Source organism: Rhincodon typus, chromosome 29, assembly GCF_021869965.1.
Source record: "Rhincodon typus isolate 14 chromosome 29, sRhiTyp1.1, whole genome shotgun sequence".
Taxonomy (NCBI): Eukaryota; Metazoa; Chordata; class Chondrichthyes; order Orectolobiformes; family Rhincodontidae; genus Rhincodon; species Rhincodon typus.
Window position 1 is genome coordinate 5,120,820 of NC_063360.1, and position 19,734 is coordinate 5,140,553.

The 19,734-nt window shown below is 38.2% G+C and overlaps 1 protein-coding gene across 1 annotated transcript; it reads left to right on the forward strand.

Moving 5' to 3' along the window:
- Positions 1 to 1,286: 1,286 nt before the first annotated feature.
- Positions 1,287 to 19,181, forward strand: LOC125486477 (dual specificity mitogen-activated protein kinase kinase 2-like). Its single transcript, XM_048614143.1, has 4 exons — positions 1,287 to 2,194; positions 5,396 to 5,457; positions 11,788 to 11,833; positions 15,659 to 19,181. Exons 1-4 carry the CDS (start codon positions 2,138 to 2,140, stop codon positions 15,767 to 15,769), a joined length of 276 nt encoding a protein of 91 aa, XP_048470100.1. The 5' UTR covers positions 1,287 to 2,137; the 3' UTR covers positions 15,770 to 19,181.
- Positions 19,182 to 19,734: the final 553 nt, after the last annotated feature.

The following is a 19,734-nucleotide window of genomic DNA, read 5'->3' on the forward strand; positions in this document are numbered from 1 at the left end:
CTCCTGTTTTGATTCTTCTCCCTTGCTTTTTAGGTTTAGCCTGAAGGTGAGTATGCAACAAAGCCAGGCAGGCAAATCTATAGGGATTAGATAGAGATCCGTCTTCTCAATGTGGTGCAATATGTGACTGATTTTGTTCCCCAGGAGCCTTAGTCTTTCTATTGACAGTTGCTCATCGCATGGACTGATAATTTAACGGCTACTTTAACAGGTTTACGCTGATGATTTAAGGCAATTACATTGTTTTCCAGTTATAAAGTCAGTTTTTATTTAATTTTTTAAAAACGTTAGCGTGAACTAATTTTTTCAGTCCACTTCTGATTTCCAGACTTCTCTTTTATATTCCTGGGTGACCTATAACTGCTGAGGATTAATAAAATTTGAAGTTCTTCTACAGCATGCTATCACTAGTATGTTGGTTTCTGTTGTGATTATGCAAATTAAATGCAGACAGTGTGAACTACACAATCATTTCCTTATTATTAGTGTACCGTGTTTAAAGATCCTGGAAAATAGTTCCCTTTCAAGATATGAAGTAGATCCAATCTGCCTTTTCTCAAAGATCAGCGTTTTACCAAGCTTTTTGATTATATGACCTGAATTCTAACAAACTGAGCAGAAAAGACATGCTTATGATAAATTTTTCTAAATATTGTTTTTAAAAGGGTAAGCTTTTTGTGACCCTTTGTTGCTTTTATCAGAGTTTCGCGCAAAGTAGAGGCAACAATGGAGGTAATAATTGTGAATACAGCCTACCATCAAACACTATCATGTTGTCTGTTAGGAATGACTAGGAACAACTAGTCGCCCATTCTTGTTCTTCCTCCTCGTCCAATTGCACAGTACTGTCCAATGTCCACTTCTGGACACATTAAGAATTCCATCTTCTCTAAGTCTTTCACACTTTGTATACCCTAGATTAGGTCAGTTGTCTGGATGGCCCAACATTGTGGGTTCAATTCCCACTCTAGCTGAGGTCCTTGTGAAGGAGGCTGTCAGCTATGAAGAGAGATGAGAGATCTACCTAGAAATCTATAGCACAGAGATGGGCCTTTTGGCCCATCATGTCTGCGCCTATCAAAAACACCACCTAATTAGTCTTGTCCTATTTTCCAGCGCTTGGCCTTTTATACCTTGGCATCAAAAGTGCACATCTAAATACTACTAAAATATAATGAAAGCAGTCAGTGAGCTCAGTTGGCTGAATGGCTGGTTGTAATGCAGAGTAACGCCAATAGCATAGGTTCAATTCCTGTACTGGTTGAGGTTGCTGTGAAGGACTCTCTTTTTCAACCTCTTCCCCTCACCTGAGGGGACCACCACCAGTTTTCTCTGAGGGATCAGCTGGATGGTCTAGCAGGACTGCACAACTTTACCTTTTAAATGTTAATGGGGTTTCTGCCTCTACCAACCATGCAGGCCGAGAGTTCCACATTCCACCACCCTCTGGGTGAAAACCGTTTTTCCCCTCATCCCCTTTAAACCTTCATTAATCTCTCCATCAAGGGGAAAAGTTTCTTTCTCTCTACTCTATCTATGCCTGTCATAATTTTAAATATCTCAATCATGACCCCTCTCTATCTCCTTGCCTCTGAGGAAAACAACCCCAATCTGAACAATCTCTCTTTATATCTTAAACCCCAGCCAAGGCAGCATCCTGTTTTCATTTGGAGCAGAGAAGGCTGAGGGGGCTCTGATTTAGGGTGTGCGAAGTTGTGAGGAGCATAGACAGAGTAGATGGGGAGATACCTGCCCCTTATTAGAGGTGTTAATAACCAGAAGACAATTTTTCAGGTATAGAGCAGGTGAATTAGAGAGGATTTGAGGGAAAATGTTTCTACCCAGAGGGTTCTAGGTATTTGGAACTCATTGCCTGAAGGGTTGATAGAGACGGGAACCCTCAAGACAGTTTCAACACAATTTAGATAAGCACTTGAAATGCCTTCGTGTACAAGGCCACAGTGCTGGAAGATGAGCTTAGCACAGATGGATGTTTGAGAAAAGGAATGGACGGGATGGAACGAAGGGCTGCTTTGCATGCTGTTATAAACTGTATAACTCTAATTCAGAAACCAGTTTGTGTAGAACAGAGATATAATTACTTGACTTGTTGCTTTTCTATTCTGTAGGACATGGGATGGACAGTAGGCCAGCCATGGCTATCTTTGAACTTTTGGATTACATTGTTAATGAGGTTTGTCCCACTTTGTGTGTGAATTTGTAGTGAAAAGAGCTCACATTATTAAATTGCTAACAAAGGTGAACTGTTTGGTGGCATAACTCAAAATACGTTTGACAATTATTTGCCTTTTTAATGTTTTAAGCTGTCTTAGTCCTGCTTTTATTTCTTCACTCCTCAGCGTAATGAATTCATTAATTTACATTTTATGCATTCAGAAATCAAAGTTTCCCGCTGCATTGCTACCTTTTAATTGTAACACTCACACAGTTCATTGAAATGCACACCGATCAGCCTTTTGAACAAAGAAATCTTGGGTAAAACTTATTGATTTTTCTCAAAATAAAGTTATATTTATTAACAGTTTTGGGCTTTGGATTTCTCTTTTTGTTTTTTTAAACCCCTCTCCTCCTGCGTGCACATCTTCTCACCCAAATCTGTCAGCACTCTTGACATAGGAAGCAACTCTAATGTCTGGTTGAAAAGAATTATTGTGGAATCTTAGACTGCCAACATGGAATTTGTGCATGGGAGCTGCTGTCTTCAGTCCCACTCTTCAATGAAACCATGAAAGAGCTGGAGAGCTGCTACTGTGTTCACAGTTTTCCCAAAAGCATTATGGGGGCTACGTTTAATTGAGGTTTTGAAGGCAGTTTTCCTCAAATTTGTCCTTGGGGTTCATGCATTCTACAAGCATGAAAAAAGAGAATGAAGACCCATTATCCTGCATCCCTGTACCCTATTTATCTGCAGTCTCTTAGGAAATAGACCAATTGCAGGCCGCAATCACCACAATTTATATTAGACGGAAATGAGTATTTCCAATCCCTTTCCTCTTTCCTGGAATTGTGATAATGAGTTGCCCCACAAAACTGGCAAAGTGTTTCAGTCCAGAATCCTCCCACAGACTGCAAAGTCTGATATGGTTAGCTGCCGGTCAGAGCTTTGAATCACAGAATGGTTTTACAGCATAGATGGAAGTGATTTAGCCTGTCGAGTTCACACTGGCTCTCTGGAAAAGCAATTCAGCTCCCCTCTCACTCTCCTCTCTCTAATTCTGAAATCTTTCTCCAATTCACTTTTAAAAGGTACAGTTACAACTGCTTCCAACAGACAGCGCAATCAGATCCTAACTACTCACTGCACAAAAGATATTCTCTTCCTGTCTCCTTTAGCTCTTTTTTTTTCTTTAATCTGTCTCTTCTGGTTCCTGACCCCTGCCAAAGGGAACACTTTCTCTTTAGCTACACTTTAGAACTCTCACGATATTGAAGACCTCAAATCTCAAAGAAAAATAACTGCAGCTACTCCTATCTATCTTTGTATTTGAAAAGCCCCTCATCTCTGCTGTTCTTTTATTCTGCACCCTCCCTAAATCCTTCATGCTTCCTAAAGTGTTAAATTTAGAATTTTTTTTCCTTTATTCTTTAACCGGATGAGGGCGTCGCTGGCTAGGCAGCATTTATTACCCATCCCTAATTGCCCAGAGGGCAGAGTAGAATCAGCCACATAGTTGTGGGTCTGGAGTCACATGTAGGCCAGACCAGCTAAGGATGGCAGTTTCCTTCCCTAAAGGACATTAGTGAACCAGATGGGTTTTTCTGACAATCGGCAATGGATTCATCGCCATCATTAGATTCTTAATTCCAGATATTTTTATTGAATTCAAATTCCACCATCTGCTGTGGCGGGATTTGAACGTGGGTCCCCAGAACATTATCTGGGTCTCTGAATTTACAGTCCAGTGTTAATACCACTAGGCCATCGCATTGGGCATAGTAATCCAGTAGAGGTAAGCCGGTGTTTTATAAAGATTCTTCATAAAGATTCTTTCTACTCTGTACGTTGATTAAAAAACCCAAGAATCTGTATACCTTTTAACCTTTCTCAAACTGCCCTGACACCACTATTGCCCTTTGAAACACCAGTGCCTCTGTGCTACACCCTCTTTAGAATTGTACCCTTCAGTTTATATTACATCTTTGTTCTTCCTTCAAGAATGTGTTACTTCACATTGGCTTACCCATCAGATTTTTGACCATTAGGGTCAACAGGCTGATGCCCTTGATACGTACCAAGCAGCCACAAAATGGTGATTGAAAATTGCTCTCAAGTATACTCCATTAACTATTTTCTGTACATCCAAAGACCAGAAAAAACATTGCTTCCACAAAACTTGAGGTCATCATCATCACCATCATCATCATCATCATCAGGCATTCCTTCTATTTGTAGGTTGAAAACCTTCAGTTCTCAAACAATGTGAATAACTTTGTCTGCTGTAGCTAGTGCTTCGACTGATCTCTGAGAATAAGACAATCCGCCTGGAAAAGGTGGTGGATTGGTTCGTATGGCTTCACTGTGGCTTTAACCTAACAAGTTAAGGTTTAGGTGGATTCCTTTGAAGGTTTAATTCCAGTGAAATTGATCACTCCCTTCATATGTGGTTAGTTGGTTATACGAAACACTTGCTTTCATTCTGTTGCCATGAAATGTTTAACGTTTAAATTTTTAGTAGTGGTTGTATCAGGAGCAGCAGCCATTTGAACATGACAAAGTTCCGATTTTAAAAAAAAAAGAAATGGTTAGGTAATTCCTTGGTGCTTGAGAGAGAGATGATGGCCATGAAGAATTGAGCTTTGAGGAAGTGGCAGTCCCATGTTTTCTAAGTTGAGGTGCTTTGACTGATCAAGAATTATGTAGTGCTCAGCAAAACTGAGTTTATTGGAACAGCAGGAAGGCATCACTTTGTGTCAGCTCCAAGTACAGTTGCCAAGTTTGCATTTTCTTTGCGTGTAGCATAACCTCCATCTTGCAAAGAATAGCAACAAACTTTTACTTAAGTCACCCTCTTTTCTAAGTTCTAAATTATAACCCATTGATCAAGTTCTTACAGTTAGGATTTATTTATTTAAGATGTTACTTTTACGTAATCATTAGTTTATAAATGGAAGTTGAATTTTAGTAAATCACTTGCAGATGGAAAACTAATGTTAGTGTTTACACTGTCCACATGCTGGTTCTCTTAAAAACAATTGTGATTGGGAGAAAAAAGTGATCACTTCAAATTATGACTCGGTGTGATTTGAAATGGTACCAATCACTAGATTTACATGAACTGTTTGTAAAAAATACAACAGGTATGACCAACTGGCAGCAGGGTGTGCTGAGAAAAGTCATATTATTTCCTGACTATTTTGCTACTTTTTTTTCCAGCCTCCTCCTAAACTCCCCATCGGTGTATTTACACAAGACTTTCAAGAGTTTGTAAATAAATGGTAAGTGACAACGTGCTCTATGAAAGCACTGGTCTTCTCATAAACAGTTCAACAAGGATATTCGATATCCTGCGGTAGTTGTCAGACTTTTACTTTTCCCCCTGGCTTATTGCAGCCCATTAGCTTCTTTCCCCTCCTACTCCTTGCCTCAAACCTGCAACTTCAGCACATATTAGATTTGATTCTCCTGTTGGGCAACATAGACTAAGTAGTCCTGACTCTGAAGTATTACACTGGAAACCAATTTAGAATGAAGTTAGGCTCACAGTGAAATCCATTTGTGCATGGTAGAAGCAAATGCATTCACGTACCAGAGCCTGTACTTTGTGGGTAAAAGGAATTTACATTTTTTCTAGATTAAGGAAAGGTTCATGGAGGTTACCAATCCCTGCTACACTCATTGGCAACCCCTGAGCAATCCTGGGCTGAGTTTAATTAGCTACGATTGACAGTTCCTGATACATTTCTGTGCCAACCATGATCCAAGCTCACACCCTCTTTTCTCATGATGTACAAATTGATGTTTCTTGCATTCCAGTCCTGATGAGTACAAGATTAAAAAGCTCCAACTGACTGTCTCTTCTTAGCAATGTGTAAGTTCTATACTGCCAAGGAGTTATTCGGAAAAAGTCCCATCGGATTGAAACATAGCAAATCAAGCTTCATAGTCCAAGGAAGGAGCAAAATAGAAAGATGGAAACCATGGGCCAGTTGACCTAATGTCTGTCAGGAAAAATGTTAGAAGATTATTGAGCAGATTCCGGCAGGGTGCTTAGAAAATCTTAATGCGTTCGGGCAGATCCAGCCTGGCTCTGTGAAAGGGAGATCATGTTTGACTAATTTGTTAGATTATGTTGAAGAAGTGACAAGAAACACAGTAGTGGAAAACTTGTTGATGTGGTGTGTTTGAATTTTCAAAAGGCATTTAATAAGATGCCTATTAAAAGTTACAGCACATAATAGGAGCTGATAGAGTAAGTTACATTAGCCTGAATAGAGGGGTTCATTAACTGGAAACAGAAAGTAGGAATAAACGAGCCCTTTTCAGGTTGGAAAGCTGTAACTAGTGATGTACTTCAGGGATCAATATTGGAGACTGTATAATTTAGAATATTTATGTCAGTAACTTGGATGAAGGGACTCCAGATCGCAAGTGAGTGGTTAAAAAATTTAGCAGATGCAGTTTATGTGGAAAAATACGAACTTGTGCATTTTGACAGCAAACATCCAAGCCCAATCAGAGACCCAAAAGGGGATTGGTGGGCAGAAGCAGTGGCATGGCTGAAATATTAAATGAATACCTTGTATCTATCTTTACTAAAGGGGAGATGCTGCCCAGGCCATGGTGACAGAGGAAAAAGTCCTGTCACTAGAAGGAATCAAAATTAATGAGGAAGAAGTCTTGGATAGATAGTTGGCACTTAATAGTTAACAAGGCACTGCAACCAGATGAGATGCATGCAGCAATTTTGAAGGAGGTGAGGGTAGAAACTTTGGAGACACTGACCACAATCTTTCAGTCTTCCCTGAATGCTGGGAAGGTGTCAGAAGAGTGGGGAATTGCAAACATTAGCCTTTTTTGAACAAAGTTGTAATGTTTGCAATTACAGACCAGCTATTTTAACTTTGGTAGTGTGGAAATTTTTGGAAAGTTATTTGGGATCAAAGCAGTAGTCACATGGGGAAAGGTGGGTTGATTAGGAAGATCCAGCATGGATTTCTAAAGGGAAAATAGTATTTAAGTAGTTGGAGTTTTTTGAAGCAGGTACAGAAAAGATTGATGAGAGTAATGCTCATGTCATGTATACGTGGATTTCCAGAAACCGTTTGAATGAGTGCCTCACTGTGGAGGTTTTAAGTCATGATGTGAAAAGGACAGTTGTAATGTAGATAAGGAATTGGTTGAGTGTTAGGAAATAGAGAGTAGTGGTCAATGGATGGTTTTTGGACTGGAAGAATGTTTGTAGATCTGGGGATCAGTTTTGGGACTGTTGCTTTTCCTGGCATATACTGATGATCTGGGTCTTGGTGTGCAGATGCCAATTTCCAAATCCCTGCAGATAACAGAAACTTGAACGAATTGTTAACTTAGCAGAGAATAATGTGGAACTCCAAAAGGACACTGACAAGTTGGAGTTGGCAGGTTAGTGGCTGATGAGGTTCAATGCAGAGAAGTGTGAGGTGATGCACTTTAGTCAGAATAGCATTGAAAGACAGTATAAAATAAGGTGTACAATTCTAAAGGGGATGCAGGAGCGGAGGCTCCTGGATGTGTATGATGTTTACCGATCATTGAAGGTGGAAGGACAGATGGAGAGAGCAGTTAATAATGTATACAGTGTTCTTGGCTTTATTAATAGAGGCATGGAATACAAGAACAAGGCAGTGTTGTTGAACTTGCACAGGATACTTGTTAACCTCAGCTGGAGTGTGTACGGTGCCACATGATAAAGAAAGATGTGAATGCATTAGAGAAAGTGCAGAAGTGATTTACTAGAACGGTTCCAGTAATGAGAAACATCAGTTATAAGGATACATTTGAAGAAGTTGGGACTGATCTCCCTGGAAAGAAGAAGGCTGAGAGCAAATCTCATTTGAGGTTTTTAAAATCATTAATGGGCTGGATACAGTAGGTAGGGTGAAGCTATTTTCGCTGGTAAAAGACACAAGAAGAGGGTATAGATTTAAAGTGATGTACAAACGAAGCAAGGGTGATCTAAGAAAAGACCTCGTCTCACAGCGCATAGTTATGGTATGGAATGCGCTGCCTGAAATGTGGATGAGGCAGATTCAATTGAGGTATTAACAAGGGCATTAATACTAGTCATCTCCCTCTAACGAGAGAGCAGCCCAGTGGTCCGGTAAGACGGTGGTGACCTGAATGGTGTGTGTGGAGATGAAATAGCAGGAAACTAGCATTAGATTACAGCTAATGTAGGCACAATGGGCCAAAGCTGCCTTGTCCAATGTAATCATTCTGTGATAAGCAGTCTTCGATTTAAGACTGCGATGAAGAAGTTGTCTTTTTCTTTGTGAATCTTTCACCTGTGGAATTCTGTTCCCAGGGAGCCAAGCATCAATGAATATTTTTAAAGCCAACTTAGATAGTTGCTTGACTGTCAAGAGAGTCAAAGGGCATTGAAGGCAGACAGGAAAGTAGAGGCCACAGTATAATCAGTAATGATATTGTCAAATGGCAGACCAGGCTTAAGGGATCAAATGATCTGTTCATCCGAATCTAAATGTTCTCAATGGTGATTAGGGCAAGGCAACAAATGCTGGTCTAGCCAGAAGCACACTCCTGTCAAAGAATAACAAATAGTGATGGCTTGTTATCAATTTTTAAATTATTTGTTGTGGATAAACATGCCAATTGCTCATGAGTGCATGTCACTTTCAGGAGGATTTTCAAACGTTAAGGCATATTATAATTAATGGAGCTTGAAACTGAGGCTGCTAGTAGAAATCAGAATATTTTGCAAGCTCAAACAAGTATCAGGAAACCAAGAATGAAAAGGATTTGTTTTACTATTAATGCTCTCTAAAGATTTAGTACATTGCTGTCTAACTCTGAAGCTCCAGCTGCTTCATTTTACGCAATAGTCTATTTGCAGCAATTCAGTTGAACAGCATCTTCAAAAAATTACACCTGATGAAGGCTTCTTTTGGTGTGGCTAATCATTTTAAATTTTAACCTAACCTATTTAATATCCAATAGACTAATTCATAGAACAAAGCAGTTCCTTCCTTTATGATCCACATTTGGGCTCAGCACATTCACAAAGTGTTGTCTTGATCTACTGTCAGGTCCCAAGCATCTCTTCCTGCTTATTATATTTATTTAAGCAAGGAATTGATACAATGAACATTTAGTGATCCAATACCTAGTCTTCTATAAGATTTTTTTCCCAATTTTAAAATGAGCACCATAGAAGGCAGTCTCCCTCTGATAATGCAGTTTGTACTTGTAGTTATCCTGCTGAACATGATTACAGTTCCTAGAGCATTTTTTTCATGTTTTTTAATGCTGCATAGCATCGAATTACAGCTATGTGTCTATAAACAGTCAGTGCTGAGGATATATAGTTTACACTGGCCTCTTGGTTGTGTTGCCTTTGTTTATATTTCAATAATTAAATGCAATCCTCCTCTTGGATTTCTAATTCTGCACCTTCTACATTTTGAATTTACTCGTCAATGCCTTCGGAGCCTTCCGCCTAGGAGTTAAATCTGGGCTTTGTGTTAAGCCAAACCTGACCCAATCCATTTGGGAATGAATAAGGCTATGGCCTGATTATTGTGGTTTGGTTTGCTGGCATGCATGAGTATTTAATCGGACTTATTCCAGGCTCTCTGCAGCTTTCTGCAATAATGTTAGCCATTTAATTAAATTCAGTATGTTCCATGTGCTCCATGTTTGAAATTTAATGCTCAAAATTATTATACGGTTTTGATGGGATGAACAGGGAATAACTTTTTGGGTCAGTAACTAAGGGGATACATTTCAGAAACTGAAGTGAAATGTTAAAGAAAAACCTGTTACGGGGGGGTTGTTAAGACTCAGACTCCCTGAAAAAGTGGGCAACAATGATATTTTTAAGAGAATAGACTTAGAGAGTCTAGAATAGAGAGTCTTAGAATAGAGAATTTGAAAAGAAAAATGTCACAAGGAAATGGAAAATGAAAACTCAGCCAGAACAAAGGCCAAATGTATTTATTTTCTTTGCTGTCGAATTCTTGTATGCAGGTAAATAGATGATTGTTTTTCTACATGTGCTGTGTGCAATCGAAGCAAAAAGTTATTGGTGGTAAAGTTGAAGATGGTAGTCCTCATCTGAATCAGGAATCTTTTTGATGTTAAGTTAACCCCCTGGCCTGGAATAAACAGCTGCCATCTGGTTTTCTGCTGCGACCAGGGTGCTTACCCACTTACCTCCCCCGCAACCCCCCCACCAACCCCCAACCCCCACAATACAAGTAGAATATATAAATTCAAGGAAGTTACTTTTAAGCAATTAACTATTTTCTTCCCCTATTCTCTATGACCTTTGTAGTCCACGTTCACTTAAATTTAAAACAGTATAGCAAATTTTCACGCTCAAGTGTCATGAATGTAATCAACTCTTAATATGTGCAATTGTTAGCTTCTGTATTGCATTCAGGTTAGATGCGGTGGTCGTCTTCTGTTTATTTTTGCCCAACGGTCCTGGGCGAATAAAACTGCATACAACGTTAAGCGATATCTTCCAGATCCAAGTGCACTGGTATTTTTGTGAAGTTGACCTTGGTTTTCATGTATTTTTAGTACCTTACATTGTGGCCTATAATTAGCATCTGTGTAAGGTACTGAAGATAACTGAAAATTATGCCACTCCCCCCACCTCTGTCCCCCTCTCCGAAAGATGTGGAATCTTTACTTGGGTTCAATGCTACTACCACTGGAGGGCATCTGACCCAAGTGACCTTTCTAAGAAGTGAGTGCTGGCAGAGTGTTTCTTGTGAAGCTTAATAACTAATCCAGGCCAAGAGTAGGGAAATCTGATCAGTCATAGTTCTTTTTTGGTCTCTATTTGAATTACTTTCATATTGTGTGAGGGTATCATCAGGACAGACTTGGCCATGGCAAATAGTTTTCTAGACATAAATAACAACCACTTGGCTATGGTAAAGGAAGGTAATTGTCATCCATAAACTCTATTCCAGTATGAATCGCCATCTGTTGATTGTGCTTGTAAAAGGATAAATGTCGGCTTATTTTACTATGCCATAGGCATTATATAAATGCAAGTTGTTGTTAATCATACTGTTTAGTATCAGAAGTGCCTGTGGTTCTGCTGGGTTTTAGGACCTTATTTTCAACTGGAAGTTTGGTGCTAACTTAAATTACATTTTGGTATGTTGTCCTGTAGGTAAACTATTATTTTGAGGTTATACAGACAAGGCTGGCTCTTGTTGATGGTGATCCCAGCAGTCTGCAGTTAGTCAAGGTTTTCACAATAAGAAATTTTCATAAGAAATATTTTTGTTACGTGTTAAGTTTGTCATGATGTTTTAGTGTGATTTGTTGTGAAGTAGAATTTTTAAATATAGAATTTGCTGTTGTTTTAAATGTTAATGTTCTGTGTCTGTGAGAATGATCCAGGCAATGCACACGTACGTAGATTTTATCTTATAGTTGCATATAATATATAAAATAGTTATATCATAAGAAAATGATTGGCTATGAATATATTTGTGTAGCTATGTAACTGAAGAACTCTGATCTTGGTTTGGCAAGTTTCAACAATGTAAACTATGAAATGTTTTACTAATTAAAATTGTTAACTGCAGCTTATTCAAGAATCCAGCTGACCGAGCAGACTTGAAACTACTTATGGTGAGTGAAATCCTTCCATCAGACCTTTGATTATTGATTTACATTTATTTTGTAGCATTTTAATGGTTGGCATTCTTGCCAACCTAATTATTTTGCTTGAGATGGCACTCAAGCTCCCTCCTTCTGCAGAATTATTGAGACTTTTAGTGTATACAATTTACAATCCTGAAATAGGCCATTTGGCCTGACTGACCTTTGCAGGTGTTAGTGCTACATACCCTACTTCATCTAATAATCTCAGCATATCTTTGCTATTCTCTGCTCCCTTCAGCTTCCCTTAAATACACCTCCTACTCTGCGTGACAGCCAATTTCATAGCCTAATTGCTGACTGAAGATATTTCTCCCGGGTTCCCTATTGGATTTTCTCCAATTTCCAGAATAGTAGAGAACCAAATTACCAAACCGATGGTCATTTCGTTTTGACAGGCCTCAGGTTATTTTGGAGAGTTAATCAACACATTTTAAAATCCGTTGGTGCTGTTCTAATTCTGAGCAGTCAGTAACAGTGCTAAATTCTTCAATTTCAAAATGATCTCTGTCAGGAAAAATGGAGGTCTATTGATTAAAGATTAATCCAGTATATTGCACTTCATTAAATCCTTTTTGATTTGTGATCAAAAGTCTTCTTCAGACTTAACTGTCGGTTTCTTGTTTTTTTTCTGTGTTTCAAGTTTAACTTCAGTTTCTGTATTTTGAGGTTTATTACACCATATAACTGAAATTGTCTTGGGTTTTCATTCACTGTGTAACATAATGAAGCCTGTGGCTACTAAAAGAGTGTAATAGGTTATTCACACTTTCATTGAGATTTGTCTTACTTGTTCCTTCTTTGAGTTTGCTATACTTGTGATATCTTAAAAAAAAAATCTGTCAACAAGCTTTCAGATTTACTAAAGTCAAATCAACACCAAAGTTACAACTTCTGTCCAGTCTAGCTCATTCTAACTGTAAATGAAGTATTAGTGTCAAGTAAACATGCCACAATTAGTCCATTGTTTGACACTTCACTAGAATAGTGAAAGCATTTAAAAGCAACATTTTATTTGGGTAAGTGAAGCATATGTCTACATGAATACTGTGGCTTACACTATTGCTGGTTGATGTCCAGAGTTTATTCTAGGACTCTAGACAAAGAGAAATAAGTGCATAAAGATAAAATACTGTGGATGCTGGAAATCTGAAAGGAAAACTGAAAATTCTGGGGAAACCCCGCAGGGCTGCAGCAGCACCTGTGGCGTGACAAACAATGTTAACGTTTGAATCCAACACGACGACTCTTCAGAACTAAGGAATAAATGTATCAGAGTTAGAAATCCCTGTAATTTATTTTCCGTTCTTTTGATAAAAGCTGAACTGAGAGCTCTTTGAAATGTTTTTAACCTTCAAAATGTCACTATTTATCGATCCACCTTTATCTAATTATTCGACAAACTGATAACCACTATTAACCTTGACTGGAATACATGTAACTTACCTGAAACAATGGTTATGAATCTCCACTAAATTATGAAAGATCAGCCAGAGTAGAAAAATTATATACATTTCTTGCTGCAATGTCATATTCATTTGTCTTGGGTAAGTTTGATTCAAAATACTTTACCAAACCTTCTAGAAATCCATTTAGTGCCCGTGGCCATAACATTCAGTGATGGGGGAGACTTGCATTTGCCTTCCTAACAGCCAATTGAACCTACATGTTAACATTAAGGGGATTCTGAGCTAGGACTTCCAAGTTCCTTTGTGCTTCAGATCTCCAAAGTCTTTCCCTACTTAGAAAATAGTCTACGCCTCTAGTCTTCCTAAAAGTATATAACCTCACTCTTTCCAAGATTGTGGGATTCATACTCAAGTAGTTGTTTCTAGTTCAGGTTTAATTATATCACACCTCAGCTTCGTAAAATTAAAAACCTAATTTTATTTTGACTACTTTTATTCCTGTTCTATCTTTGTCCTTTGTTGTAAGTCCTCTAAGTCAACTAAACTATGATCACTTTCAGCAAAGTCTTTCCCAACTTGACTCTTCCCAAACCACCTTGTGAAATTGCCTAGAACCAAGTCACAAATTGCCCCCTTCTTAGACCTGCTGTATTCTCGCTTTAAAAAAGAGTAATCCTGAATGAATTTTAAAACTGCTGCTCCCATGCTTTCATACTAATTCTGTCCCAGTTAGTATTAGCATAGGTGAAATCCCAGACAATTACTATCTCTTGTTCTTGCCCTTCTCAGAGATTTGTCACAAATTCTTCTATCTCCATCTAATTGTTTGGGGATCTGTAGTACTATGTTAGTAGTATGGTTGTCTCTTTGTGCTTCATTTCAGCCCAAATTACCTCATTTGATAAGGCTCTGCCCTGCTATACCATCCTCCTCACCAATAACTGTTTCTTTAATCAATATTGCAGGCACCATTTCTTATTTCCACAACACCACCATCATCTCTTCTGAAAACCCTGTGATTGGGATTATTGAGCTTTGATACCTACCCTCCTTTCAGCTATGTATCAGTAATGTTCCAGTCAAGAGTTCTCTTTGCTAGATCTAAGATTTAGAAAAGATGTATTCGATTTTGCTGTCCACTGGGTAAAAAGAAATTTGCAATACTCTAATGGTGTATATAATATTCATTCTACGTACGACTGAAGCCCGAATCCAGTGGCTTGATTTTCAAGGGATTTTCGTCATTGTGCAACCAGGCCCGGGCTCGTGCTTTGACAGGTGGGGTTTACTGCTCAAAGAATGAGGAAGTTGCAGCAAAAGTAGGGCACTGTATAGTTGTCTATGCATAATCAGTCAGGTAACCATGTGTCTAAAACCTTAATCTTTTATATTATTGTCAGTAAAAGTGTCAACGTTAATTTTGATGTGTTGAACTCAAGTATTTTGTTCTTGTATCAAGGACAACTAAGCAGATGTGCAAACCAGCAGTTTTTAATTTGTAAATTGTCTAGTATGGAAGCCAAACCTAAATCCATTTGAATATTAGGTCTCTATTCCCCCTGAGCAATAGCATAGGTGAAATTCCAGACTATATTTCAGGTTATTGTCATTCAGCTCATTATGTCTGTGTGTTAGTCTTCAATGGCATAACTAAAAAAAACTAATCCTAGTACCTTGCAGTCTCCCCATTTTATTGGTTATGTGGTCCATATGCACATGGCAGAAAATGAAATTGTTAAATGCCAAGGCCTGATTTTTACGATTTTTTTAAAAATGTGTTTACACACTTTTTTTTCCCCTATAGGAGTTGAAAGTATCCATTGTTTTGAAGGGCAATTGTTCCTATTTCAGTACTTCAATGAACATTAATCAATAATCATTGAAATTAAGGTTAATTACATTGGCACAGGGAAATGCATTAAAAATATTAAAATGCATTTGTCAGAATGTGAATTTGTTTGTTGCTACTCATGATGCACAGTAGATTACCTCTTTAGTCCAAGTTTATTTAATCTCCATCTAATGACTATTTTGAGGTTAGAGAATATCAAGTGCACCAATGTAGTATACTGAATTCATAATTCTCATTGTAAAATTGCAGCAGGGATCAACTGAACTAATTGCTGTTCAATACTATGTTTCCAAGATTTTGCAAAAGAGTAAAGTTCTCATTAAGGAAAGTGTTCCAGTGAAAGTTAATGCATCTCTTATGGTGTCCTGTAATCTTATTTCTCTAACCTGGGTAAGACAGTCAGTACAATTGTTATTTTTTATTCCTATCTTTGTTTGATAGCTAACTACACCATTTGAAGGACTTTGTTGAACAGCTTGAGCATTCAACTGCATCCCTACGAAATGTTAACTCTTGTTTCTTGCTCTTTCACAGAGCCACACCTTCATTAAGCGGTCTGAAGAAGAGGAGGTGGACTTTGCTGGCTGGTTGTGTAAAATTATGGGGCTGAACCAGCCCAGCACTCCAACGCGCACCGCTGTGTGAGGAACAACCAACATCCCTCTTTCCCCCAACCCCACCCTTTGCACAGCTCCTGTCCTTCTCTGCTGATGTCTATCAACCACTACTGTTGTGACTGTGGCATCAATTGGGACTCTCCCTGCATTCAGAAACTAAGTGAGGAGTTTTGCATCAAGGCAGCATTGGCAGATTTTTTTTGTTTTTGAAAAAGCATTGTCTTTCTTTAGCTGGTGAATTATTCTTTTGGGTTGGGCTCTTTCCTCCCTCCTTAGTGTCAACGCCAGTGATGTTAAAGTATGGTGATTTACACTCAGTAACGACTTGCTGGAAGCCTTTCGGTCAAGAGAGGCAATTTTTCACTGCCAGTGAGTTCAGCTAGTTGTCAAAGTGCAATGATTAACTTCACAGATCTATGTCATGTTTCTGTCACAGGTGCTCTGCGGGACAGTTAAACTTTGCTTTCGGCTTTTTGTTTTGTTCAAAAGGCTTACCAGAGTAATGCCATATGATTTTATTTTCACAAAGGGATGCAAATTGAAGTGGCACAGTCAAAATTATTCAAAGCTGTAAGTAATGGCTAGGTTGTCATTCCAGGTAAAGTCTGTGTAAGCCAAATTTATTCCAATTGTTCCTACACTGGAGACCCCTGCAGATACCTAATTAATTAAAGTTTTAAACAGATGAGTATCTTTAAATTAGTTGATATTTTCAGATTATTGGTTCCTGTAGTCATGCATTCATCCAGTAATCAAGCCACTGAGTAATTCAATTCCTTGTTTTGTGTTTTTCTCATCACTTTCACAGACACCGTTGAAGGCAGCTGCCATAATGGGCACCTGCGTATTTTTGTTTAAGTGACTGAAGTGTCTTTTGTTGGAGCAAATTTTTCACATGCATGACTGACCATGGGTGGATATTTTGTTCAGTAAAAAGATGCATGCTGTATTTAAAGAAGATATTACTTTAACTGTGTTTCTCTTTTACATGTTTAATAAGGGTGCCTTGTGGTTTTTATCCAAATGAAATCATTGGTATTATTCTGGCAGTTTAAAGTATTGAACTAAGTAAGTGGCAGTTCACCAGAATGACTATTCTGCTACATTAATCAGTGACCAGCTTTGGGCATTCATTCTCCATTAAAACATCTGAAGATTTATAGGTGTTTCCAGGTAGGCGACAGAGTGAATACAATTACAATTTCTTGGCATTACAAGAGTAATTCAATAATGCACTTGAAAGGGTAGGAGTACCAGTCCCTTGGGATTATTGGTGTGGTTGGTAATTGGGTAGAGCGAGTAGGAGTGCCAATCCCTTTTCTGCAACTAGTTTAATTTTTCAAAATGGACTTCAAAAAGACTTCCTTCTACTTTGTAGTAGCTTGGAAGTGTCAGGGTCACCCTGCATATTTCATTGTTGTACTATTCAGCAGTTTTGCCTACTACTTTCAACGATTCCACTAATCCTACAAAAATTGGAATTAGTTTTAAGTGGCTGATGAATTCACTTTCTTCTGACAGTTCTGAGTTGGCTGAGAGATTATTGCTGAGTTTCGAATCGGAATTTTGATCCTTCTCAACAACAATTCACTCACTTTGCTCATTGTGATTGAAGTATCTGCTTCAAAGAGCAGCAATAGATTTGATAGTGCTAAACTGGTTAGACAGGTTTAAAACAAATTTCCAAAGGATTTGCAATCATGGGAACACAGTCAATTAAATTTGATTTTGTCCTCCTCTTTAATCTGGCATTTGGTTCTCCTGACCATTTAGTCATGTTGAGTTTGATAGCAGTTTGTGGGGAATTCAGTTTTTAAAATCAGCTAAAGGAAGGCACTGTTTTCTTTTTCGATCCAACCTGTTCTTCCTGAGTTGTAAATTGTTTAGGCTTCCTAGTTTTTGTACAAAAAGCAAAAAAAAAATTTTACTTATGTTTCTGTTCTTAATTCTGATGTTTAGTTCACTTTTTAAAATGCTTTTAATTTGCTGCTTCACTGCAAGATATGGTTTGTAAGCTAGGGAAGAGTTTGCTTCTGAAGAATAGGGGTTTGATCTTTGCGAGCACTGGCTTTCCAAATAGTCTGTTACCATTGCGGGTAAAATGTGTAAAACATACTGTGACGTTCCCCTGACTTGCAGCATTTATTTCAGTCCCTAGTCGAGAAACCTGTCTGCTGGTTTTCAGGCTTACTACGGTAAATCCTTCTTACGGTTTTATGTACTGTATTCATCTGAAATTTCCTGAATGAGACAAAATCTAGTTTGTTTGTGAAGTATATGATTCACAATTTAGTGCTGCTTAGAGTTGTGCACTTGTGGTGCTCAGTTTGGTTCAAGGATATTCTTGTTGGTCGCTGTAGACCCAATAGCTTGTTAATTAACAATTTTGCAGATGCAATATAATTGGCCATGTAGTGACCATTTTAACCACTAAGCACTCCAAGGGGCTAGTCAACCAATCAAAGTAATGTGTACGATTATCACCACTTACAGGAAGAAAAGTCAACTCTTAACACTGGCCAAGAATTGTATAGATTGAAAATTCCGAGCAATGGGAATGATGCTGATTCCCAAAACCATTAGTTTTGTTGGCCATTATGCCTAATGGAGTACACCTTCCACTGAGAGTGGTACTTCTCTAGTTTCATTCTTTTAACCAGAACATATTACTTTTCATGATTCTGAATCATATTAATATTCCGTTTTCAACTTGGGCTGAATGAAGTCGGTTGTGAAACAAAAAAATGCCAAGTTCTTAGAATCTTTCACACACTTCAAAGAAGAACTACTCTCAAAATTACTTGTGTAGGTTGTGTCTCGCTTAATAATTTTGTGACTGAACTGTACAGCGGGCCAAGTGCTTTTGAGGCAAACTGAACCCTAAATGTACTTCTCGGGGAATATGAATCTGTTTCAAAGTGCCTGGGGGAAAATAATGAACTTAATTTAAAAAAATAAGTTTAATCTACTGAGGCGTCGAAGGTAAAAGAAACGCACTGTGATTAGAATAACGGAGTTGAGTTTTGTGCTGGGATATCAGTTCTTTGTGTTGTGCTCCGTATAGTTGTCTATGGATTGTCCATGCCTATGCCTTTAAATAAAAAAAATACATGTAAGCTGTTACTGTTAAGGCACTGGTGCATATTGGTGTATGTCACTATATCAGGTTTATAATGTTGTGTCCATGCACTTGTTCCCTTTTGTGAAGCCTGTGGGCGTCTTGTGCTACTGGTTGTGGTTAGCTCTTTTTAAAAACAGTGTCACTTTGTGATGTGCAAAATAGATTCGGCTTCTTACAAAAAAAATAATCACCAGTAGCACGAGTTCTATTCTGATTGTTTTTAGCTTTTTTTCTTAAGATTTTGCCAAGCAAATGATGTGGACTGAATGTATAATTTAATCATTTGTTGCAAAAAGTTATTAAAACTGAAGTGACAATTGTTCTGTGTGAATTAGCAACTGTACCATTTTGTCGAAAGTGTGTGAACTGAGGAAAAGAGACTTTCTCTTTTTATTTTGAAGATTAATGCAGATCTTGTGTGATGGTGGACCGCTTTCAATAGGAATGACCTTGGTTTGGTGGAGCTGACACGCTTGCACTTTTAAGCATTCTGTTGGTGCGTATTTTTAACTCAAACAAAAACATTTGTCAATAAATGGCACTTTACAGTAAATTGGGAAGCATTTTGTTATATTGTATAAAAACAGTAGTCAAATGATTAGCCAATCTAATTAAACTTGCACTCATTATTTCCTTGCTACACCTTTAATGGCATTGTCTTCCCTGATAGTAATGTCACAGGGTCCAGCAATCCAAAGGTTCATTCTTAGAAACGTGAGGTCAGTTCATCAATTAAATCCAGAACATAAAGTTAATCTCAGTAATGGTGAACCATGAAACTAGCATCGTTTGTCATAAAACACTATCTAATTCACTAATGCCCTTTAGGGAAGGAAATCTCCATCTTTACCTAGTGTGGACTATATGTGACT